Genomic DNA, 25,292 nt, shown 5'->3' on the forward strand with positions numbered 1-25,292 from the left:
AGCTCCAACCTGTCCTTGCTGTGAGGGTCCCCATGGCACAAGAGGTCTTGGGGGATTGCAGCCCCCTCCCCTTCCCCTCCACTTTCCACGGCCACAGCAGGCCGTGCCTCACATCTCAGGCCAGCACTGGACAGAGGGCCATGGCAGTCTGCATGCTGGGAGGCGTTGCCTTTCCTGGCTCAGGGAACACTGGGGTACTCTTGCTCCCCACTTGCTTCCCTCTGGCTCCGGCACTTTCTGATGGATGAGGTGTGAGTGGAAAAGGCTCCTTCCCATCCCGGCTCATAAAGCAGCCTGCGGTGGGCTCGCTCTGCATGGGGTGGACGTCTGGCCAAGGTGGCCGGAGATGGGAAGAACAGACTCGGGCCAGCTCCTCCAGGGGACCCGGGGCTCCCTGCTCTCAGCACGTGTCCGCAGAGTCCATGAGCCCCAGCCCAGAGGACCCCACTCCTGAGCAGGGAGAGGCACCCCTTGTAAGGTGAGGGAGAGCCTCGTGTGGCTGCAAACCACTTGGCAAAGCCACTGTCTCTGAGTTCCCCTCTGGCCCTGGCCCAGGCAAACACACAGGAGTTTGGTCCTGTGACAGGCTGGTGTCACCCACCCACAGAGGGAACAAGCAGAGCCTGACCAGTGGCGGAGTCCAGCAGGAGGGCCGCAGCAGTCTCTTCCCCACACGCGTCCAGTGACCGCTGTGGCCACTCTGCCGTACCCTGGCTTTTCTTGTCATCTCTGTGGGAGCCCTGGGGAGCAGGGGACACGAGGCAGAGTGAGGTCAGCATCCCATGATCTCCAGAGCACTGAGGTTTTTTTAAACATTTTCATTTTTTCTAATTAGTTATCCACGACAGCAGAATGCATTTCTTTTCATTGTGCACAAATGGAGCACGGCTTTTCATTTCTCTGGTTGTACACGATGCAGAGTCGCACCATTTGTGCAGTCATACGTGGACCTGGGGTAATGATGTCGGTCTCATTCCACCATCTTTCCTGCCCCTATGCCCCCTCGCCTCCCCCCTCCCATTAGCCAATCCAAAGTTCCTCCCTTCTTCCCTTGCCCACCCCCATTAAGGATCAGCATCCACATATCAGAGAGAACATTTGACCCTCGGTTTTTTGGGACTGGCTAACTTCACTCAGCATGATATTCTCCAACTCCCTCCATTTACCTGCAAATGCCATAATTTTATTCTTTTTTAATGCTGAGTGATATTTCATTGTGTATATATGCCATGTTTTCTTTATCCATTTATCTATTGAAGGGCATCTAGGTTGGTTCCACAGATTAGCTACTGTGAATTGAGCTGCTATAAAGGTTGACGTGGCTGTGTCCCTATATTATGCTGATGTTAAGTCCTTTGGGTGTAGACTGAGGAGTGGGACAGCTGGGTCAAATGGTGGTTCCATTCCACGTTTTCTAAGGACTCTCCATCCTGCTTTCCAGAGTGGCTGCACTGTTTTGCAGTGGAGGGCATTGAATTTTGGTGTCACTCCAAGCTGACACCATAATCCCATTCGCTCGTTTATTTATTCATTTGATGAGAACGTACTGACTCCTAATGGGGCACTGAGCCAAACGAACAGACCTAACCCCCTGCCTCCGGGAGCTCGCATCAAAAAAGGGAAAAGAGCGAAAATTCAAGGTGCCCCAGGAGACGGGAAGGGCCATGGAGGAAGTGGCAGGAGGAGGCAGCGTGGGTCGGGGGTCCCCTGGTAAGTGGGTGGCCTTGGGGGCTGCAGAGAGGGTGAAGGGCCTCTCAGTGTTCCTCCACCACAGCCCCAGGGTTAGGCAGGATTCTGCCCATTTTCAGCTGAGAAGACTGAGGTCCAGAAAGGTCTCGTTCACTCACCCGCTCGCTCATTCTTCCCATCAGTCGGTAAATATGTCCCTGTGTTCTAGGCTCTGAGCAGAGACTGGTGACAAGCGAGGCCGTCCCAGGGCCCTGGGGGGGGGGGTGCCCTGTACAGGGGCAGCTCCCCACCCTGGGCACCTTAGGCCTGGATTGTGGTCTGTGGGCGGCAGCCATGCCTGGGCCACTCTCAAAACCCTCGGGCAAGTCTCACGCGCAGCCTGGGTTGAGGCCACCAGGCTCCGGGAAATGCCTTCCCCAGGGTCACTGGGCACCGGGAGGGAATTGAACCCAGGTCTGCTCTGACCCCCAGGCCCTTTCTCGCAGCACAAGTTTGATGGAAATGGTGCCTCCATCAAGATGGGGTCCAGCTGGGCTGGGGTGGAATCCTGGCTCTGTCCCTCTGTGGCCTCCCTCGCTGAGCCTCAGTCGTCCTGTGGGATGGGAGGGTTAGATGAGATGTTATGTCCCCAGAGCCCGGCACTTGGCTGACACGGGTGGGCAGTTCATCCGTGTCTGTGATGAAGGAAGGAGGCTGACGATTGCCCGTCTGGTACCCTTGGTCATCTTTCCAGTTAGCACTTAACCACCCAGCCCCAGCCAGAGGGCTCTGGGAACCCCGTTTCCACCTCCCAGGGGTCTCTGATCTAACCCTGTTGCCCTCTTTCCTGGAGACCAGTGGATCTTGACTGGTGGTGATTCTGCCCCCCAGGAACAGTTAGTGGAGGTGGGGGCAGAAGGATGGTAGGATGCGATTCAGAGAGGGTGACTGCCCGTGCCAAGTCACACAGCCTAGGGCACCAGGCTCAGCTCAGTGCTTCCTGGAAGGGGTGGGGGTGCTACTAGCTTCTAATAAGTAAAAGCAAGAGAAACTGCTTAGACAGCTGGTACCCAGGAGGGCACGTGCAGCCGGAGATGGCAAGGCTAGGAAGCCCTACTGGGCGGGACCCTTGCTTCCCACCGCCGCCCCTCGTCCCGGGTCCTGGACCTTCCTGCCTCCCGGCCCTGCTCTGCCTGCTGCCCCTGGCATGCCTGTCTCCAACCCTCTCTTCCCTATCTGTCCCTTACTTCTGTCCAGTGCCAGCTTCCCCAAGAGCAGCTCCTCAGCACCCCCAGACTGTAGGAACGGCCCCTCTGACCCTCCAGACTGCATGAACCTCTTTGGGACTCTGCCTGCTGACAACTCTCTGGTGTCCTCAGCACATTTCTCAACTGGGGCAAGAACACCCCTGTGCACCTTTGTGTCCTGGTTGGGCTGAGCACAGTGCAGGCCCGTGTTCCTGCCCCCTCCCTCCCCGTGCCCGCGCCGAGCTCACCAAGTGGTCCTCCTTGACGGGCTCTGACCCAACCTCAGACTCTTTCTTAACCCATGGCCCCAGGTAGATGGGACCAGTGACACGTGGCTAATGGGTCTTCAGGTTGAAATGTCCTTGCTGTCTTTCCAGCCTGGCTCCCCATGGTGCCCCTGGAGCTCACCAGCCCTCCTAAGTTGGCCACTGTCCATGCAAAGCTGAGATACAATGAGGGGGGTTGAGCAAAGGGGCTCCCCGGGAATGTTTTGGGGGGAATGTGGCCGAGGCTGCCTGAGGGGACCCTGCTTTCTGCAGACCTGTCAGTATTGCTGAGTGGCACTCCCAGTTCCATGGAGCCCTTGCAGGGAACCTCTTCTGGGCTTCCCGGCTGCTGAGCGGCTCTCCCCCCTCCCCCACCGTCTCTCCCACCCAACCCTGCTGCTCCTTCCAGCTGCAGTGCGCAGTGCCGTCTCCCCTGGCTGGGGGCAGTTGCGTCTCCTGGCCTAGCTGCTTCTCCTTCGCCCCATTTATTCTGTGTCTAATGCCCACCCCCTCTTCTGGAAGGCAAGAGTGAATTTGCTTTGTTCAGTATATTTCTGACCTACCCCAGGGTCGTGGTCATTGTTGGGGCTCAGCAAACGTCTGGTAAATGAGTGTTAACTGGACCAATAAATGAGACGTACAGAAATGGCGCTTCCTGCCCTGTCCTGCCTCAAGTGCCACCAAACAGAGGTTGGTGTCAAACCAGCCATGGGCTTCAGAATCCTGTAACTTTGGAGTCAGCAGCACTTGAACAGGTGCAGGGTCTGGAGTAGCATCTCACTGTAAGTCCCTCTGCCACCTGGAGGGTGCTTCTTCCTCTTGGACCCTCTGTCCTGCTGTCGGCTGGAGGGGCTGGGGTGGGCTCCAGGGTGCTTAGCCATCTTGGTGGGAAGTCTCCCACGGTTCTGGGCAGGGATCGAGGTCAATCTTACTACAAGGGCAGCTGGGGCCTTGCCCGGCCTGAGGTGGAGCTGGGGAACCTCAGGTCTCAGAAGGCGTTGGCGCCTGGACCCCCAGGCAAGGACAGGACCCCCCTGCCTTCCTTCCCAGAGCCCAAATAGCATCCCCGCCGGATGGGAAAACTGTCTGGGGCGACGGTGAGGTGATGTCTGCTTTCTCCTCGTGCATTGTAAGCAATGATTAATTTGGCTCTCAAATCAAAATATAGCCCGAGCTCCATTATAAACACAGGTCCTGCGGGAACCCGCCTGCCCGGCGGCCAGCGGCCCCTTCAGATGCTGTGGTCCCCGGAGCTCCCCTGAAGCATTCCCTGCCCCCTCGTACCCACCGGGCACCCATCACAAACTGCAAAATCACTGCCCATGGTCCACCTTGCGGTCAGTGCCTACCACAAAATTGCTGGGGCCTTGGAGAAGATAATGGCTTAGATCTCTGCCGCTCCTGGGCCCTGTCATTTGAAGCTGTTTGTTGGCCCAGCCCCGTAAACACTGGAGGAGCGAGCAGAGAGCGGGCGCCTCGGCACCTCCCCCTGCTCCCGGGACTGTGCTCTGTCCCTGTCCTGCCAGCCAGGAGAAGAGGAGCTTCCCGGCCTTTTGGGGCCCGCTGATGGGGACAGACCTAGGAATGGCCGTCTTCTGGACAAAACCCAGCCCAGGGGTCCAGGGTCCCGGGGAACCGTCTAGGATGGGTCATAGCTTCCTAGGTCACCTGGGGCAATCCCCTCCCCACTCCGAGCCTGCATTTCGCAGTCTGTCCAGTGAGGAAGGAGGTTGTCACAGGATGGCTTAGGTCCCTTCCCACCCAGACGCTCCAGGGTTCTGGGACTGACCTCTGCCCCAGGAAGGTTTGACTTCAGGAGGACCTTGCCTTTTGGTGGCCCCTGTGGCTCTTCCAGGCCGGCCTCAGGCCTCAGAGATGAGGTGGTTAAGGATACAGGGTCGGAGTTATGATCCTGGAAAGCTGTGTGGCTGCAAGACAGTCTCTGTATCTCTCTGAGCCTCACTTTCCTTACCCAGGAATTCCTACATCCTAGAGGAGCTGAGCTGGTGTATTTCAGGCTTTCCTGCTGAGCCAGGCTTGGGGCTGTCCCTGTCCTGTAGTTGCATCCTGAGCAAAGAGGTTACTTTAAATGTCCTGAGATTTCCCTGGAGACACTTTTATTGCTTCCTTTGGGGGAGGGAGGTACCAAAGAACTGGTTTTCAGCAGGTTTCTTTATGGATATGAAAGAAGCCCCCAAAGCTGGTGACGGCTAGGGGCTCTTGGAGGACCCTTTTCTGGTTCTCTTGGGGTCCTGGCCCCCATTAGCCCACAAGCTCTTTGCAGCTACTCTCCAAGCAGGCAGAGGATGGTAGAATGAGATTCAGAGAGGGTGACTGCCTATGCTGAATCACACAGCCAAGGGCGCCAGGCTCGGTTCACAGCTTCACTGGGAGAAGGCCCTCCTGGGGCTTGCCATCCTATCACGCTCGTGTCTGATCTCCTGCTTCTTCTCCGACCACCTCGCTCATTCTGCTCCAGTCGGAGGGCCTTCAAGCTACCGTGAACCACGAGAGCATTCTTGCCACAGGGACCTTGCCCATGCTGTTCCCTCTGCCTGGATGCTTTTCCCGGGAGCCAGCCCTGGGCCCACCTCTCTCACCTCAGTGGTCTCCTCAGGGCGTCCTTCCCTGACCACCGCCCACGTCACCACCCCTGCCCAACCCTGCCATTATTTGTCCCATGACTTTGCTTTTTCTTTCTCATGGCTCTGGTTACTACTGGACATCATTTCTCATTTTTCAAATTTAGCTTTTTTTGTGTGTGGTTGAAAAAAAAAAAAAAAAAAGCCTGGCACACAACTGGCCACCTTCGTCACGCCTAGGACACCCTTTGGTAGCGGTAAGTGCTTTCCCGTGGTGGCCACAGAGCTGCAGGACTTTCCATCTTGCAGAACTGGATCTGTCTGCCTCTTACCCAAGGCCTGCCCCCCGCCCCCCGCCCAGCATTACCTTTTTTTTTTTTTTTTTTTTTTTAATTTTTTATTGTGGGTAGTTCAAAACATTACAAATTTCTTGACATATCATATTCCACACTTTGATTCAAGTGGGTTATGAACTCCCACCTTCACCCCATACACAGATTGCAGAATCACATCAGTTACACATCCATTGATTTACAAATTGCCATACTAGTGTCTGTTGTGCTCCGCTGCCTTTCCCATCCTCCACCCTCCCCCCTCCCCACCTCTCCCCTCCCCTCCCCTCCTCTCTCTCTACCTCCTCCACTGTATAACCCTGAGGGTCTCCTTCCATTACCATGCAATTTCCCTTCTCTCTCCCTTTCCCTCCCACCTCTCATCCCTGTTAAATGTTAATCTTCTTCTCCTGTTCTTCGTCCCTACACTGTTCTTAGTTACTCTCCTTATATCAAAGAAGACATTTGGCATTTGTTTTTTAGGGATTGGCTAGCTTCACTTAGCATAATCTGCTCTAATGCCATCCATTTCCCTGTAAATTCTATGATTTTGTCATTTTTTAATGCAGAGTAATACTCCATTGTGTATAAATGCCAGCATTACCCTTTATACTCATTTTGTTTTTATAGTTCCTTAATCAGAATGTAAACTCCATTCAGGCGAAGGATGTTTCCTGTCTCTTTCTTCCTGTGCTTCAAGGAGTGCTGGCACGGGCGAGCTCAGCAGTGGGTTTTACATGAATAAATGAAAGATGAGGAGGCCAGGTGCCGGGCGCTCGCCTGAGATCCCAGCTACTTGGGAGTCTGAGGCAGGAGGATCACAAGTTGGAGGCCAGCCTGGGCAACTTATCAAGACCCTGTCTCAAAAAAATAAAAGGGCTGGGGATGTGGTTCGCCTGCTTCCATCCCCAGTATCATTTAAAAAAGAAGAGAGAGAAATGAAGACCCTGGTTGAAACAGCAGCCAACTGTTCCAGGGCCCTCGATGGAATTCAATGTCAGATGTGGTGTTAAGTGCTTTACATAATAACATGTAATTCATGCACTAACCCTAGTCCTCCTATTTTGTAATCGAGGAAAAAGAGGTTCAGAGAGGTGGAGGCATTGGCTGCAGGTCACACAGCTAGTCAGTGGGCAGAGCAGTACTGGAATCTGGATCAACCTGAAACAAGAGGTCTGATCTAGTCACCGGTGGTGGTCTGCACCCCAGTTTGCCTCCTGGGGAAAAAATGCAGGCCCCTGGGTGGGAGATGCCGCCCCTGCTGAGAGCCTGGCCCTGTGAGTGGGTGCGCAAGGCCTGCCTTCAACTCCACCTTTGCTCCCTGGGGGCGCGGAGGTGCTTGTTCTTGTGTACAGGGAGAGAGCCAGGCCTCCGGGGCTTCCGCAAGGCTGTCAGTGTGGCCTCAGGTGTCGCCAGATCTGCCATGAGGAGCAGTGGGACTCAGGGGCAGGTGGCCTCCGTGCCCGCCACCCAGTTTCCCCTTCTTGGAAAAAGAGATGGTAACTGCCCGACCCCACTGTGGCGGCTGAATGAGGTCACACGCTGCCTATCTAGTCCCCAGAAAACGCACAGAGGGCCCCGCAGGCACGTCGGGCTGTGGTCTTGTGGGGTCCCGTGTGTGTGTGTGTGTGTGTGTGTGTGTGTGTGTGTGTGTGTGGTTTAGACTCTGGGACGCTTTCCAGCTCCTGAGTTCTAAACCACAAACTCACACCCCCTGGAGGTCCAGGGAAGGGCAGCAACCCCCCTAAAGATGCACAGTAATTGACAGTGTCTGCACCAAGCCCAGGGCTCCCTGTGTGAGGGCATCTAACAGGGCAGTGTGGCCGCGCTGTCTGAAAGGAAAGCCCCCTGCCCGGTCTTGTCTTCACGGACATCACTAAGCGGGCAGGAGGTGCCGGCCGTGGTTTCCCTGGGAGGCCACCGAATGCTCATGACATGGGCCCTGCTGGCCTGCTGCCACCTGAGGAGACACTCTTGATTCTCTGCTTCTGGACCCCTGGTCTGGACATCACGGTGGTAGGGCCATGGGGACAGAGGGTCAGGATTGGCCCTAGAGTGTCTCCAGAACCCTTCTCCCTCAGGACCCGTGGGTGTCCCCTTCCTCCCTGGAACAGGCACGGGGCGGGCAGAGGGAGGCGCCATCCCAGAGAGCCCGCGTGCCCGTGTGTGTGGCTCTTCTGATGGGGCTTAGGAGGCGGGCAGGTCCTGACAGAGCGGGGGTCCCCGCCTCGTGGCCGTCCAGCCATCCCCTGACCACCCTTCTGCCCCGGCTGCTGCCCGCCTCTCCCCCTCTCTGGATCTCCAAGGCAGGGCTGGAATCCAGGGCCATCACTGTCGCTCCATCCCGGGTCAGAATCCCCCTGGTTCCGCTGGCTGAAGAGCCACCGAGCAGAGGAAGCCCTCGGGGTGGGCGAACCTTCGCGCAGTAGCACCTGCAGGGACTCGGAGGTGGTCTCTGGGGTGCAGCCGGGGCAGCGCTGCGCGACAGGCGTGGCCCGGCCATCTGCAGCCTGCTGTGTCCCTGCCACCTGATGCGATTTCTCCCCCCACAGGGCTACAAGGGCTATCCTGGACCGGCCGGGCACCCCGGAGAACAGGTGAGGCCTCGGCCCGCCCAGCGCTGCTTCTCTCCCCACCTGCCCCAGGCCAGGCCGGCACCTCCCGTCCTGCTGGGCCCCCACCTCATCCCACCCACCCCTTGATTGAAGGAGCCCCTGTGGCCTGGGGCTGGCACGAGCCACTCCACGTTGGTTAGACCCATGAATAGCCGCCTGTTCCAGCCATGTTAGGGGACATTATCCACGCTGCCAGGGGTTTGCAGGAATCTGGGCTCCCCGGCCCAAGTCAACAGCAGCCCTGCCAGCGGGGGCCAGGCCTCCAGGCTGCAGAAGAGCTGGTCTGACTGGTTTTGCAGAAGGGTGGGCTGGGGGCCCAGCAGATTTCCTCCTGGCTCCTCTCACATTCCTGTCCCTCTCCTGTCCCAGCCCCGTCTCCCACCACCAGCAGCCCCTGAGCTGGGCAGGGCCTGTCTATACCGTCCGTTTCTCTCTGTTCCTTTGCAGGGACCGCCGGGACCTGAGGGCAGCCCAGGGGCCAAAGGTTACCCTGGCAGGCAGGTGCAGTATATGGCTTCTGGAAGCTCTGTGGCCGTGTGGCGATGGCCATGGGTGCCCCAGGCACAGGGAGGCTGTGGGCTAAGGGCCAAGGAGCTGTCTCCTCCGGGTGGGGCCGAAGGAAAGGGCTGTCCAGGAGTGGACCATGGCAGCCCCTCTTTGTAGGCAGCAGGGATGGGATGCTCAGGAAGAGGAGGCCGGTGCAGGTGGGGGTCTCCAGAGGCTCCTCCCACCAGTCTCCCCACTGAGGGAGGAGAGAGGGCCTTCTGGGGGGGGCAGCTGAGGCTCCAGAGACAGGATCGCCCTGGGACGTTGGTGCAGCAGGGCGTCCCCACACATCCCCGTCTTTCTGTCTTCTGTGTTTCAGGGGTTACCTGGGCCTGTAGGAGATCCTGGCCCCAAAGGCAGCCGGGTAAGTGGCATTGGCTGGTGCCACACGGGTGGGCCTGTGTGGCGTCCCCTGTTCTCCAGTGGGCTTGATGGGAGGTCAGGCTGTAAGTGGGGGCTGGGGGCTGGAGGCTGGGGCTGAGGCCCTCCCACCTGGGTACTCCCTGGAGGATGGGGCAGCAGGAGGGCTGGGCACCCCTGAACCAAGGGATCCACTAGGTCCCACAGTCTGGCAGTCCAGGCAGCCAAGGCTCTGCTGGGACTCAGCCACGTGCCAGGTCCAGTGGGCATTTGCTTGACGTGTCCACCTGTTCCTTTCAAGTGACCAGGGAGCCCAAGGTAGTGCCCTTTGAAGTGCCTGCCAGCAGGATCCTCAGTGCCTCCCTCCTTCCCAGCCAAGGGCTGGGGACCTCCCTTTGTGGAGGCCTGAGGTGTCCAGTGGGGGAGCTGCCCTGGCCTGGAAGCCCTGGAGCTTCCAGATCACCCCTTCTTTTAAGCTCCAAAGAAGCAAACTTAGTAGCCATCGCTGAGGCTTGCCCGTCGTTGCCCTGGGAGCCATGCCAAGGCCTGCTGTGGCTTGGCATGGAGATGCCAGGAGGGGCTCTCCTGTGGGCTGTGGGGAGGGAGAGAAGGCTCTGGGTGAAGTGAAGGGGGGTCAGTGGAGTTGGAAGTCCAGGAGATGATCTGGTTGCATCTCCTCTCCTACAAGGAAAGTGGGGTCCTGGTGGGCCCCAGGGCCCACGCTGCATCCCCAAGGTGGAGCACGGGGGCTCCTAAGGGGCACTGAGAAGGGGGTCACACAGCCCTCGCTCGGGAGCCAAAGCCACATATACCCTGGCAGGAGGGAGAGGTCAACATGGCCGCGGTCTCTGCCCTAGAGCAACCCCAGGGCAGGAGGTGGGCACGTGGGCAGGTAGGCGGGCTCCCCAGGACTTTGCTATGGCATGCAGGGGGCCTGAGGAGGTGCCTGCGGGGGCGCTGGGTCTCCCTGCCTTCCTCTAGCTGCCTTTGTGAGCTGCGGCCTCAGCGGGGCCTTCTAAGCCCAGAGGGAAAGGTCTTCTCAGCCCCCAGTGTCCATCTGCCATCCGAGGAGAGGACACACTGATGACATCTGGGGCTGCCTGATGTTTGCTACAATGGCAACATCTTGAGGCCACATGTGTGGAGAGGACCAGTGTGGCCCCCTCTCCTGCCTCCTCCAGCTCCCAGGGCCTGAGGTGCCCATGGGGGCCGGCCCCTCAAGCTGCCTTCCAACCCCTGCGGCCTCATGTTTATGAAGCAGTCAAAGCGGCACAGGCGTCAGGGCTTGAGACCCTCTGCCATTCACCAGCTGCAGGGTGCTGGCCAGTCACTGGGCCTCTCTGAGCCCCTTTTCCCACCTGTAAATCTGGGAAATGAGCCCTTCTTGGAAGGGTAGGTAAATGTCACTCTTGATTATGAACAGTGATCCTGCTACATGCTGAGAAGGAGACTCAGTGACCTTGCGGCTGTCCAGAGCAGGAGAGGTGATTGGGGACTTTCAATAGAAGGGTGTGTAGCAGAGTATTTAGGAACCTGGGAATCACATGACTTGAATTCAGATGCCAGTTTTACCACATTCCAGCTGTGTGACCCTGGGGAGTCACTTCACCTCTCTGGGCCTGAATGCTCTCACCTCTCCTGTGTGCGGACTAATACCTACTTTCTAAGAGTGTAGTGAGGATGCAGTAAATGCTTTAATGCATGCAAAGCATTGAGAGCTGGGCCTGGTGCATAGTTTGTGCTCAGTGAATGTCAGGGTTTTTAATAGTTATCATTAAGTCATTCCAGAAACACCTAGAGGGTACAGACAATGATACCAACCGTGCGCTAGAATCCTGCCCAGGGAGTTCCCAGGCTGGTGAGGATAGAGAACATAGATGCCTGGGACTCCATGGTAGATGCTGCTACCTGGGGCTCAAACGGGGGGCTGGGGTGAGAGGAGACTGCTTCTGGCGAGGGCACCAGATGCTGTCCAAGGTAGAGGGTGTTCGAGGCAGGCTTTGCTTCAGACGTGCAGTCCTGAGGATGGGAAGGGCGGTCCTGTGGAGGGCAAAGAGGCCCCCGAGGCTGGGAATCAGGACCAGCCAGCACCCTGATGCCAGGGTTGGGGTCTGGAGTCAGCTGCACCTAGTGACTAGGAGCTGACCAGGGTTTGCTCAGGGGACTCCCTGCTCCACCACGGACTGGCTGAGTTGCTATTTCCTCAGAGCTAAGTCTCCTCCTGTCTGTCCAGGGAGGGAGATGACAGCCAGTCCACAGGGAGCAGTTTAGCACCACAGGGAGCAGCCGTGCCTGGCAGGATGTCAGCACAGCTGATGGTCCTGCTGTCACTCAGGTGGCTGGGGTGGACGTGAGCCTCCCTTGGAGACCTTGGAGGCCTAGGAGGAGCGCTGCAGGAGCACCCTGGGGCGCCCTGGGTGTGGGCGGGCCCAGCACCTAACCAGGCCAGGCTTCCTCCAGCAGGTGGCGGCGTCCTGGGGCGCGGGGCGGGCTCCGCAGCGCCCGCCTTCCCTGGCGTGAGGGTATGTGCCTTTGGACTACATCGTGGAAGCCGGCACCATGCAGTCCATGGGCATATACACTTGCCTCAAGGCCTGTGTCGTCGAGGACCACGGAGCGCGCTGCTGCCAGCTGCCAGCGAGAGGAGGGGGCGGGGCCTCGGGGGCGTGGTCTCCGGGGCGGGGCCTCGGGGGCGGGGCCGGGCTGGACGCTGCTCCGCCCTCGGCCGCCACACCCTGACCCGCCTGCTCTCTCCTAGGGCTACATCGGACTCCCAGGGCTCTTCGGCCTGCCCGGGGCCGACGGAGAGCGGGTAAGTGCGCTCCTGTGGCGACTCACCATGCGCCCCCTCCGCCTTGGGCAGAGCCCAAGGTCACCGGGTCCCTCCCGGAGGCGGCTGGGAGCGGGCAGCGCGGTGGGGCTTCCAGGTCAGGGAGCCTGGCACAGTCAGCGGCCTCCCGTTCACCTGAACCATGGCCCAGGTCCACGCAGGAGGCTGCGAGCCTGGAGGGGCCCTGGCCAGGAAAGGGACTCTTCTGGGGAGCCTCTCGCAGGCTTTCAGCAAATGAGAAACAGGCCCACTTCCTACTCAGAGGTAGACTCTGGCCCGTGGTTCATTTTTGCGAATAAAGTTTTATTGAGCCCAGCCGTGCTCATTTGCCCACTGTCAGCCCTGGCCGCCTTCCCCGCCAGTGGCAGAGACCAGGTGGCCCGCAGAGCCAGAGGTTCACCCCTGCTCCTCTGCCCACGGCCTGCCCATGGCCTGTTCATCCCGCCCCCTTAGGCAGCTTAGTTCCTTTCCTGGGGCGGATGAGACAGCTGGAGACCCAGGACCTGGTGGCAGCTGGGCCATGCATGAGGTCCAAGGACCAGATGTTGGAGGCTGCACCTGGGCGAGACCGTGGGGCTGGGTGGGGCAGGGGAGGGGAGTGTCGGCACCAGAGGTGGCACTGGGTGACTGGCTTGCACCCTGAGCTCTGCAGAGAGACCGGGCCCAGCTCTGGGGAAGGCGGGGACCTGAGATTCCCTAGGATGCCCCGTCCTTCCAGCCAGGTGTCCAAGTCAGGGGAGTCGGGATGAGGTGCTCAGGTGCCCCCGGCCCCGCCTTGATGTCCCCTAGAAGCCCCTCAGGGTTCCTCCCTGGCCCACTTCCAGCCTGAGTCCATATTTGGGAACTCAGCTGTAAACTTGTCCGTGAGCTGGACACTGAGGGCCTTAGGAAGGCAGGAGAAGGAGCAACAAGTAAGCACCTGCTGTATGCCAGGAGCACTTTCTTAGGCATCTCCCCAGCAGCCCCCTGCCCTGCGGAGTACAAAGGCCATCTGTCCATCCCACATAACTGGTGACATTGTGTACATAGTATGGATTCCAGGCCCTCTGTCACCTCCCATGGGTGGCTCTGGGGCTGCTGTGGGCCAGCTGTGTCTTGTTGGAGTCCTGTCCTGACCTGTCCCCTGTCTTTCCCCTACAGGGTCTGCCTGGCGTTCCTGGCAAGAGGGGCAAGATGGGTAGGCCGGTAAAGATTTTCCGTGTCTATTACGCAAACTCTATGGGTGGACCCACCCCCGCCGGCCTCACCGCCTGTCTGCTTGGGGCCTGGCGCTTCTTGCCTCTCTGTGCCTGGCTCTGCTCTGCCCTGAGTCCTGTCACCAGAAGGCTGCATGGCTGCTGCGTGGCTGCTGTGTGGCTGCTGCTCCGGGTCCTCTCTCCCTGTGCACCGCTCCTGGGTGCCGTGGCGTGGGGGACATCTGCCAGGGGTGTTTTGTGTCTGGGGCCTGCCTGGGTTGGGGGGGCCTAGGCCAGAGCAGGACGCAGGCTCCATCTCAGCACTTGTCTCCACGTCGTCTTGGTGTCACCTGGCTCTGCCCATTTCCTCTCGTGCGCACGCAGATCTGGAGGCAGTGGGGTGTGACAGGCCCACAGTAGGCACAGCCCCAGGAGGGGCTCCAGGTGTCCCCAGTCCACCTCATGTATTCCTCTGCATTGTGGTAGGAAATTGTTTTTCCCCTTGTTTGAGCATCTCCAGGCATGAAGAAAGAGCCAAGGCACAGAGAGATTAAGTCACATGCCTGAGGTTGCACAGCGAGTCAGTAGGGAAGCCAGGATTCTAGGTGAATAGGCTTGTCCCCAAGGTTGCTGATCGCTTGGCGTCACTACTTGATGCTAATCTTGTAGAAGTAGGTTTCCCATAGTCGCACCTGTGGGAAGTCATTTACTCCTGTTATTTCATTATTCAGAAGGGGACACTGAGGCTCAGAGGCAGATCGCTGTGTCTGAGGTCTGTCAACTGGGACAATAGGCCCAGGACTGTCGCAGAGGTGTCCTTCTTTCAGGCTGGGCCCCGTACGTGGCTTAGGCTATCCGTGGCCCCCCAGGTTGACCCCTGGCCTGAGAGCTGTGGTCGGCCCATTCCTGGGCCTCCTGTTCCCTGTGGCTCGTGGAGGGGACTTTGGGGGAGGTTAGACTGGACAGGAGCCGGGACACTTGGGGACACAGGGAAGGGGGCTGTCTGATGCGGGGGTGGTGGTGTGTTGTTGCCTTTGCAGTGTGTGAAGCTGGCCCTCTGGGGGTCAGGGAGGGCAGAGAAAATCAGGATCCAGTCCTGCCCCCAGGAGCTGGCAGAGGGTCCCCCAGCAGAGCCACCCTCTGTGGCCTGACAGCCTTTTGTGCCCTCAGGTCCAACACCTGCCACCTAGATGTGGGCCAGGAGGAGCACTGCCCCTCGGCCTCGGCCAGGCCCCCCGGGTGGGGAGGCAGTGAATACCCACTGAGCGCCCACCCGATGGGGCAGATGGACGGGCCATGGGACAGGGAAAAATGGCTGAAAGAACGATCAAAAGAATGTCAGGTAGTTCCAGGTGCTGAGAGTGGGGCAGGGGACAGTGAGGGCTTGGAGCGTGGGCTGAGAGGTCCGGCAAGTCCTTCTTGCTTCATGAGACACCTGCATGAGGTGGGGATGGGAGCCATGTGGCTTCCCAGGGGAGAGCCTTCCAGGTGGAGGTGAAAGCAGGTGCAAAGGCCCGGGGGCAGGAGCATACTTGGTTCAAGTTTTCTGAACCATGATCTTCTCATTTGAGAAATGACAATTGTGTCTAACTCATGGGACCATTGTACTTCCTAGGTGGCTGAGGGGCCACCTGTGTTGAGTGGCTGGAGGTCAGTGGTGTCACCTTCTCTGGGGCTGGTTTCCCATGACTTAAGTTGTGGAGGGGCAGCAGATGGGTCACTCAGGTTGCCTGGGCCAGTGCTGTCCATCCCCAGGCCCACCTCTGGGGCCACGCTGGGGGGCTGCTTCAGCCTCTATCCCAGGAGCCTGGCAGGGCCGCTTCGCAGATGAGATGGAGACTCAGGGAGGTGACTGGCGGGTCACAGCCCTGGGCTCACTGAGGGCCGAGGCTGGACTAGAACGCGGCCTGAGCTCCCAGCTCCTGCCCAGAGGGCGGCTGTGGGGGCTTGGGTTCCAGGACCCCCTGAGCGTGGAAGAGGCAAGGCTCAGGGAGCCCTGGGAATGGCCTGGCCCCTCCAGCCTGGCATGGGAGGGCGGTCCCTCAGGGGTCCCCGCCCACTTCTGTCTCCCCTCCGCACCCCCCCCCCCTGCTATGGGCACGTTTCCTGCTTGGTGCCCAAGCCACGCGGTGCTCATGGTGGAGGTGACGATCCATCTACCTGTCTGGGTCGGATGAGGCCACTCGCTCATTTCTGAGTCAGCAAGTGTTTATTGAGCACCTACTGTATACCAGGCTGCAGACAGCACTGTGGTCAGACAGACACATACTCGTCACAGAGCGTCAACTCTGAGGGTGGGACTGTCCGCAGGCTAAGGAGCAGAGCTGGCCCTCGCAGCTGGAAGGGAAGGGAAGCCAGGTCGCGAGGCCCTGGGCGTCCCGGTACTGAACCCGTGTGATTCCCCCTGAGAACCTTTAAGAAGAGGTGGATCCTCCCTCTTACCCAGAAAAGGAAGCCGGGGCTCACGCTGGCCACGCCATCTGTCCAGAGGTCCTCTGAGGCCGCGGACTTGACCCCACAGTGGACAGCTCCTCTGTCTTTGCTGCTGCTTGACTTTAACCCCTCAGATCAGCCCTGACCTGGGATGGGAGCGCCCCAGAGCGGGGTGTCAGGAGAGGGCCCCACCGCTGTGCCCGCGCCTTGAGAACGGGAAATGCCCTTGACTCTGGGCCCGCCACCGTGGCCAGCAACCTGCCGTCCCCCTGTGCGTGTCCTGGGCCCCTGGCCTGCGGTCCCCAGCCTGCACTCCCTGGGCGGCCCTGAGGCCCGCCCCTGGGGCCCCCAGCCCAGCCCCTCCCGGGAATGGCTTTTCCTGAGTCCCCGCTAAGAAGCAACAGCAGGAGCTGAATTCCCTCGGTGGCATCCAGGTGGCCTGTTTCTGGTCTCTTGCTGCAGGCAGACCTCCGGCCCCTGTGCACATCTCCTTGGCCTCTGATTGGGAGGGAGGGTGAGAGTCTTTTGTCCCTGGGAGCTGAGAAGAAGTGGAGGTTGGGGCCCATGGGGGCTGCAGGGCCCCCATGATGGCCTGGCTCCACCTCTTTTTCAGACAGATGAGCAGAGAGGGAAAGGAACTTGCCCAAGGTCACACAGCAAGTTGGTGGCAGAGGTAGGAGTTGAACCCAGGACCCTGCTGACTACTGCAGGGTGCTCTCCACACAGCTCCCTCCCGTCTTTAACCTCCAAGGAAAGCTGAGTCTATAGCTCTCGCCCTCCTCCCATCTCCTGCTAGAAAGGGAGTTTGTGGGGTTCGAGAAGGGTCTAGACGTAAGGCGTGGCAGGCTGGCTGTGCTGAGAGGGCAGCTCCTGCCGGGCCCGGCTTGCTGGGGCTGGGCTGGGGTCATCGGAACCTGCCTGGGATGCCCGCTGTTCGCAGCCCACAGCTCCTAACTCCGCGTCTTGGCTTGTGAGCCCAGCGCTCTGCGCTCTCAGGCTGCGGGGAGCAGGGAGACCAGAGACAGAGCTCGTGTTTCTAGGGACACTGAGGCCTCCAGGGGGCAAGGGCCGTCGCAGGGGGTGCCAAGGGCTGGAGGCTCACGTGAGTCAGAGCGTTGATGACTCTGGATCCTGGCGGTAACTCTGCCGCCTCTCCCCCTCCCTCCCCAGGTGACATTTCTCTGCAGCATTTCCTAGTGGACCTCAGAAGGTCAGGGTGAAAACACACTCAGCATTGTGAGGAATGACCGCCGGGAGGCTTCATGGGGTCTTCCCATGTCAGCACACCTGGGGTTCATGCCTCTTCTAGAAAAGAATAAGGGCTATGAAAGGTGAGGTCGGAAGGATGCAGGTTAGACTTGTGCAGGAACTTCCAGATTTTGGAGGACTTATACTTTGTGAGGAGGTCTCGGGCTCCTCTAGGGGTTATCTATTATCCCCGCTGTTGCTATTAACCCTAACTAGCTTAGTGGAGGCCCACTAGAGTTTACCAGGGACTGGATTATAAACATCTCACCTCTCCTCAGCCCTCCCTGCCGGGTGCGGGCAGAGTGGACCCTTCTGCAGGCCCGGGAGCTGAGCCTCAGGGCCGTTAGCAGGACTTCTGATTCTGGGTGCTCCTGCATGCCACCTCCTGTGGAGCAGATGGTCCTATAGACCCTGCCTGGAGGCAGGAGAATGGCTGAGATGGCCTTCCGAGGTCCCCTCAGCTTTGGCGTCCTGCTCGGGTTGTGGTCACGAAGACCGTCACTGTCCTGACCCCTCCTTGAGTCGTCTCAGCCCTGCTGTCCCGCCCCCCTGGGCCTGGCTCTGCTCAGAGGCCCAGGCCTTCGGTTCCCACAGGGGCCCGACCTGGGGAGGGAGGACCACGTGGCCCAGCGGCAGGAGCCGAGCTCACTCCCTGGCCCCAGGCCAGCCCGCTGCAGCCAGGACGTGGCCCGCAGAGGAAGGACCTGCTGCCAGCCGGCTGGGGTGCAGCCATGGCCACCTCGCTGCAGCAGGCACAGCCGGAGGGGCAGGTGGGGCGCGTGGGGCCGCATGTCCAGCCTGGTGCCAGCTCTCTGAGAGGCCGACATGAGAGGCCCCCGTGAGTCCTGGAGCCGGGCCAGGCCCCTCGGGGGCGAGGGGAGCCAAGGCCGCAGTCTCCCCAGGGACAGTGAGGTGCTAAATGTCACCTGGGCCTGTGATCCCAGCAGCTGAGGGGGCTGCGAGTTCCAAGCCAGCCTTAGCAACGCGGCAAGGCCCCTCTCCCAACAGAAGGGGCTGGGCTGTGGCTCAGTGGGCAGGCCCTGGTTCAGGCCCCAGTACCAGAGAGGTACAGAGCACTTGATTGTCCCAGCACCTGTAAAGCGCCGTCCTCTCCCCAGCTGTGCGTGATTACAAACTGGACTCCTGGGGGGCGTCCCTTACAGCAAGGAAGACTGAAGGTGCGGCAAGGTGGGTCTGCGTGCCAAGGGCAAGCGGTCCTCAGTGTTGGCCCTTCCGTCTAGTGTGTGAGCCCAAGACTGTGATGGACCCTTGGAGAGGCCCCAGGCTTGCTCTAGTCCAGCCCTTTAGAGAGCAGGCAGTCTGCCTAGGTTCAAAGCCCAGCCTTGCTATTCCACAGCTGGGTGACTTCGGACAAGTGTCTTAACCTCTCTGGATTTCAGTTTCCTCATCTGTAAAATGGGACCAATCAAGGGTCTGTTTGGAGGTCACGCTGCTGGAGTTGGCTATTGTCCTTAGGCTGCATTGTGACTTGGGATCCTGATGATAGTCCCTCCTGGCTCCTGCTTCCAAGGCTGCCTGCATGTTTCTGTGAGCTGCCAGCTGTCCGCATGTCTCATCCGTATTCCCCGTTGGGCTGCAGGCGAGAGGTCCCTGGGGGGAGGAGCAGGACTGGTCGGGTGGCTGGGTCCGTGGACCAGCTGGGGCTTCTGAGTGGAGGCCCACGGGATAGAGGCCCACGGGATGGAGGCCCTCTTGCTGCTTCTGGAGAGGGTCCAGTGGCCTCTGTAGCTGGGTTGGGCTTGGGCTGCTGCCGCCTCTCCATCTCGCCCCACGGGGGGTTTCTGTGCCTAGGGGAAGGGGCTCCCTCCTCCCTGGCCTTGTCCAGCTTCTGCCCAAGCTGGGAGGACCCTTAGGACAGGAAGTCCAGGGAGGCCTGTCCCAGGTCACACGGCCAGCCTAGGGTACACCCAGGGTCATCTCTAGATGCTGAGTTAGAGAACAGAACAGGGACTTCTCAGGCCAGGCCTCCAGGGCCAGTGGTCAGCCAGGTGCCCAGCTGGACAGCAGCCCCTGTCCCCCGAGGGCTGGCCCTCCTCTCTTGCCAGGCCCCTCCCTGCAATCCCTGAAGTCCAGAGGTGGGAACCTTCAGAAACGCCCCTGGCCACAGTCCACCTGGTGAGGTCCTTGATCTGGGGGGAGCTAGAACTTTCCAGTGGGGACTCCACGGATCTGGGGAGAGGATCTGGGGAGAGGAAGCTCGGTGGAGCGACATGTGCCCCCAGAGATGGGCCTGCGCGCAGACCCCCCCCCTTGCCCGCCTCCGAGGCCAGCGGGGTGTGCCCAGCTGCTGCCTGTCCCCCCGCCCCCCGGGCTGTCCCAGGAGCCACCGAGTCCAGAGAGGTGGAGCCCAGGCTCAGCTCTGCTGCACACGCTGCTGCCCTGTGGCCTTGGCTATGTGATGTGGCCACGCGACATGTCCTCGCTGAGCCTCGACTTCCCTGACTGCTGAATGGAGCCAGCAGCCCCTCCCTCCAGGCGCAGGACAACCACCCTGAGGTCCCGCTGTGCCCTGAAGCCCTCCCTGCGTCCCTGTCCCCTCCCCTTTGTGTCTGACGCCAGACCTCCTGGGGGGCTGTCAGCCTGACCCGGGAGGGATGTGCACGCAGGGCCCACGCCTCGTCTCTGGGTGGCCACCAGAGGCCTTGGGCTGCTTGGCTTTGGTCTCCCGCTTGACCTCCGGGGCTCCGTCTCCCTCCAGACCCCCGCAGTTTAGAACCAGAGGCGGGTCACCTCCGAGCCTCTCTGCGCCTCGGGGCCTTGGTCTTCGGCAGGAAACCTGCGCTCTGTTTTTCGTTCAATCTCCCTGGAAAACCGGGTGGCGGGCCGGCAGCAGGCCGGGCTCCTTCCCTTTTGAAGTAGGAACATGCTGGCCCCCAGCACACAGCTGTCCCCACGGCTGTTTTCCCAGCTCCCTGGCTCCCCAGGGGCCTGGTGTGGCCTCCAGGGTGGGGTCAGAGAGGGACCTCAGGGCCTCTGAATGGCCCAGGCTGTGCCACACCAGCAGTGTGACCTCGTGTGGCCTTGCCACAACTTTACAACTTCTCCTGATCTGTACCATGGGGACCCTGGTGCCACAGAGTGACTTTTGAAGGGTGCATTGTCATCACAGATCTGAGCTGGGAGTGACCAGTGGGGACACTGAGGAACCCTGGAGAGGACCCTGTCAGGTCCCAGCCAGCAGCTGCTCTAGGCCTGGATAGGCTCCCTGAGTCCCCAGTTTGTGTCCTTCCCACGTCATTGGGACCAGGACCCGGACTGGGGGCTGGTGCTTGTACCTTTTTTTTTTTTTCCCCCAGAGACTCTAAGTAGAAAAGAAGCAGGTCACCGGGCGGGCCCTCCAGAGTGGCCTGTCCCTGAGTGTTGTGTGGGGGTGTTTGTGATGGCAGGGTGACCTCAGGATCCGCTGCTGTCAGGTCGAGGGAATGAGACTGCTCAGACACTGTCCCTGCGTCCCCCTGGGGTGTGGCTCAAGTCATCTGCAGCTCCAGACACTGACCTACAGATGTTTCTCTCTCCTGCCCCCAGGGCTTCCCTGGAGACTTTGGGGAGAGAGGCCCCCCTGGATTCGATGGAAACCCCGTAAGTACTTCAAGTGTTTGGGAACAGAGAAGAGATCAGGAGCCCAGACTTTGGGGTCCGAGACCTGGGTTACATCCCACCCCATGACCTGCTGCCTGGGTGTCCTTGGACAAGTTACACGACTTCTCTGAGCCTGTCCTCCTTTCTACTCTGGGTGACACCCCATGAAGAGTCCCAGCCCGCTGGGCATCTGGGTTGCACGCAGCCCCAGGGCTTAGGGAGGTTCCTGGGTCACTGCCCACCAGAGAGGCCCCAGCTTCTGCCGCCTTAGAAGCAACAGAAATGATTACGGCCACAGCGGCCTGGGGATGCACACGAGTCGCAGGCCGTCTTTGGAAAGATGAGCCACGTTCCGAAGGAATCTCCACGGCCGGCCTGTTTATAGAGAGTGTAAATAATCCGAGGCCCAGGCTCTGTCCTGTGGAGGAGCCAGGTCAGCCTGCCCTGGGGAGCTGGGTCTGCTCCGCGCCTTCCATCCCAGGCTGCAGGCCCAGCTGGGAGAACGCTCGCATTCTTGGCCTGAGGTTGCAGACTTGGCCTGGGGGTGCAGATGGGCCAGAGCTGTCTGCAGCACCCGCCTTGATCGCTGTCTCCTGGGGGCTTCCCGCTGAGCAGCCGCTCACAACTGACCTGCTCTGGTCTCACAGATTCCCCTGGAGGCTCGCCCGCCCTGCTCCCTGCTCCCTGCTCCCTGGGGGTCGAGCCTTGGCCCCAGAGCCAGGTGCACCTGGGTTTGCATGCTGCTGCACTGCCTGCCCGGCCTGTGAGCCTGGACTGACCCTGACCTCCCTGAACCTCAGTCTCCTCATCTGTTAATTGGGGGTGGGGGTCGGAGGGCTCAGAGGGCTGTCGTGAGAAGAGAATGAGGGCAGGGAAGGTGTCCAGCCGACCAGACTCGAGGTAGCCACAGGGCGGTCCCTGCCCACAGAGAAGTCCTGACCCCTCCCCATCCATTGCACAAGACCCAGGGAGCTGGGAAGACTCCTGGGGAAAGTGAGGAGAGAGGGGAGGGGACATGCCAGGTGACATGGGAGGGGAAATCAGGGCGTTTCCTCAGCGGTTCACTTGCTGGGTAACCATTGGAGCATGTCAGTAGAGAACCTTCTAGAACTTTCCCTGGGAGGGGCAGGGATGTGCCTCCTTAGGGCCTAGAGGAGCAGAACGGAGGCAGACCTGATGGGGGCCTGCGGCTCTGCCCCGGTTTCCCCGCTGCAAGGCCAAGGCTGCGGCTTCCTCCCCGTGGAGCTGTGCCCCTCCCCTGTCGGGGCCGCCCGGGGTTGGCAGAGGGGAGCACAGCCCCCGGGTCCCAGCAGTGCCCCTCGCTGATCCTTCCCAGGCCTCCTCTTTGGTTCCGACTCCCCATTTGAACTTGGGCCCCACCCACACCTGTCTTTTTTGGTGTGAGCCCTGGGTAGACCTGGGGGGCTGAGGCTGGGGGTGAGTCATGTGCGAGACCCCATCTCCTCTCTGGGCTGGACAGGGGAGGCCTGAGGGCCTGGGACTGGGGGGCCCTGACCTTGAGCAGGTCCCTTCACCTCGGGAAGCCCGGCTGTGCCTCTGGGGAGGGCAGCGGCCCCTCCGTCCACACCCCCAGGCGGGGGCTCTGCCCTCTTCATACCGACACTGGAGGGTGCGAGGGCTGGGGGACCCCCTCCCATCCTACAGATGGAAACTGATGGCCGAGGGAGGAAGGGCACTGTCCCAACTCCAGGCCACACACCAGAGGCCCTGGGGCCTGGGACTGGAGCAGGGGGTGGTCAGCACTGAAGTGTCCCCCCAGATGCCCACACGGGGCAGGGGTGGGGGTCCTGGAGGGAGACAGGACGCGTAACCACCTTGTGTCTGTGTTTGCAGGGAGAACTGGGCCTGCCAGGCCCCCCAGGAGTCCCCGGCCTCATTGTAAGTACACAGCAGCCTAGGGGCTGGGGGTGGGGGAGCGGCAGGTGTCCCCGAGGAGAGGCCTGGGGATCAGGACTGGCAGCCTGGACAGGAGTCTGAGGAAGGAAAGTCTTGCTGTGTTACCCCAGGTGGGTCTCCCACCTTCTCTGAGCCTGCTTCTCCATTAGTTAAATGAGTGTGGATTTATACTTGCTCTTTGTTGGTTGTTTTACAAGGAGGTCTGGACAGGTGACAGCATGCCTGTTCAACAGGGGCTTCCTGTCCAGAGGCAGGAAGTGGCTGGCAGAGTTGCTGAGACTCTGGACCATGTTGGGAATCTTTAGGGCCCTTCTTCTCAAAGCATGGACTCTGAAACCAAGTCATGGCTCTGCCAAATCCTTGCTGTGTGACTCAGGCCAAATCACTCACCCTCTCTGAGCCTTAGTTTTCTCATCTATGCAGATGAAAGTAGAATCCCCTGGGATTCTTGGTTGTGAGGATTAACCAAGGTGACACAAGTATATTGCTTGGCCCGGGATCTGGCCCTCAGTAAATAATTAGTGGAAAATACTGTTGTATCAGTTACTGTTATTCATCAATAACAATAGTCATTCGTGAGAGAGGGTGCGGCCATGATCAGTCACTCATCTCCTGAAATGCCCAGGACTGAAGGGCCTGTCTGCAGAAGCAGGAAGGGCCTGGGGCTGGGCCTGGCTGGGCGGCCTCGAGGAGCAGCCTATCAGCCCACAGCAGGGCCTGTCCCGGCCTTGGGCCAGTGAGGGGCGAGAGCTGGAGGTGCCTGCAGAGTGTCCCCCAGGGTCTGAGCCATCTGCTCTCCTCTGGGTCATTCCTTATGGAGTTTGAGTCCGGGTGGTATGTGGGGGGGACAGGTAGACTGTCCCCTAGCTTAACAGATGGGCCAGCTTTGCCACGCAGCAACGTGCCAAGAAATGCTGCTCAGAGGGAGTGAGCAAGGCCCCAGGGAGGCTGGGGCATCCCCTGGCTCGGGGTTGGCCAGTGCCGGGGAGAAGGCCCAGAGGTCCCTGTGCAAACCTGCTCGTGTCCAGGTGGGTGGGAGCAGAGCCTGGGGCCGGGGCACAAGCTCAGACCAGCCCGTGTTGAAATCCTGGCCTTGTCTGGCTCTGTGGACCTCACTGTGGGGCCCCTTCCCGAGCTTCGGGGACCCCCCTGTGAATTAGGTCATCATGTCAGAACTGCAGGTGCCAAGAGGGCGGTCCCTGGAGCCAGACCTCCTGGGTTCATGTCCTGGCTCCCACCATTAATCGAAATGCTCAGCAAGTGCGTTGGCTTCCCTGTGCCTCCACCTCTTTATCTGTAAAATGGGGATAATATTAATGCTTAACTCGGGGGATTGTCGTGGGGCTTTAAATCAGCCAATTCATATAGAGTGCCCAGTACGCAGCAAGCACTCGGGAAGTGTGGTCATAATAGCTATTGTTATTTTATTTATATATTTTTTGGTACTGGGGATTGAACTCAGGGGCACTCAACCCCTGAGCCGCATCCCCAGCCCTATTTGGTATTTTATTTAGAGACAGGGTCTCACTGAGTTGCTTAGCGCCTCACTGTTGCTGAGGCTGGCTTTGAACTTGTGATCCTCCTGACTCAGCCTCCCGAGCCCCTGGGATTACAGGCGTGTGCCACTGTGCCCGGCTTAGCTGTTGTTATTACGTCTCACACACACACACACACACACACACACGCCTGTGTGTACATATGCTGTGCTTGTCTGGATCACTGAGTGGAGGAAGGTTTTGAAGTCATGTTGGACCTTGGTGGGGGAGAGCATTGCCGTGGACTAGTGATGCCCGCCATGGGGACTGGGAGTGTCCATCTGTGAGTCACACGTGTGTTGTCCCTGATGCCACTCAGCAGGACTTTGCCAGGCACCTCCTTTGGCACTGGTGGCTGACCTGTCTGCCATGAGAGGGGGAGAATTCTCTGGAAGTTGCAGTCTAACCCTTTCCAAGCCCCGAAGGAGTCCCTTCTGGAGCCCCTTGTCATGCGGTCATTAAAGTCCTCCTGGGACACCTCTGGGGTTGGAGGCTCCCTCGCTCGCCTCGGGGGCCTGTCCACCCAACAGAGCCCTCATCGTTCAGTGTCTTCCTGTCTCTGAGCCCAAGTCATCCTCGCCGTCCCTGGGAGAGGCTGTTCCAGGGGTAAGATGGTCACTGTCTGCTCTTCCTGAGAATCCCGGTCCCCAGAGCTTTCGAGAAGAGAGGTTCATTACACCTGGCTGCGCCTCTGGCATGTGTCCTATTTGTCATTGTGACAGCGTCCGCGAGGTCGGGTCCCAGAGTGGTAAGGTACGTGGCTGCAGAGATTCTTAAGGCCCAGCCCTCCCTCCCGCCTGGCCTCGGCTCACGGAGCGCCTCCCCTCTGCTCTCCGTAACTAGGGCTGCCAGACAAAATACATGACGCCCAGTCACTGTGGAATGTCAGATGCAGTATTGGGACACATTTATACTAAAATATCCTTCATTATTTATCT

General features: G+C 59.7%; 1 protein-coding gene across 5 annotated transcripts in view; it reads left to right on the plus strand.

Moving 5' to 3' along the window:
- The window catches only part of Col27a1 (collagen type XXVII alpha 1 chain), a 125,421-nt gene that overhangs the window by 34,196 nt on the left and 65,933 nt on the right, over nt 1-25,292 (plus strand). For all 5 annotated transcript variants that reach the window (XM_071600861.1, XM_071600862.1, XM_027949442.2 and 2 more), the window contains 7 exons: nt 8,648-8,692; nt 9,158-9,211; nt 9,576-9,620; nt 12,375-12,428; nt 13,587-13,631; nt 20,849-20,902; nt 22,757-22,801. In XM_071600861.1, coding sequence (XP_071456962.1) covers nt 8,648-8,692; nt 9,158-9,211; nt 9,576-9,620; nt 12,375-12,428; nt 13,587-13,631; nt 20,849-20,902; nt 22,757-22,801 — 342 coding nt within the window. The remainder of the gene's footprint in view (nt 1-8,647; nt 8,693-9,157; nt 9,212-9,575; nt 9,621-12,374; nt 12,429-13,586; nt 13,632-20,848; nt 20,903-22,756; nt 22,802-25,292) is intronic.

The sequence above is a fragment of the Marmota flaviventris genome, chromosome 13 (assembly GCF_047511675.1).
Source record: "Marmota flaviventris isolate mMarFla1 chromosome 13, mMarFla1.hap1, whole genome shotgun sequence".
Taxonomy (NCBI): domain Eukaryota; kingdom Metazoa; phylum Chordata; class Mammalia; order Rodentia; family Sciuridae; genus Marmota; species Marmota flaviventris.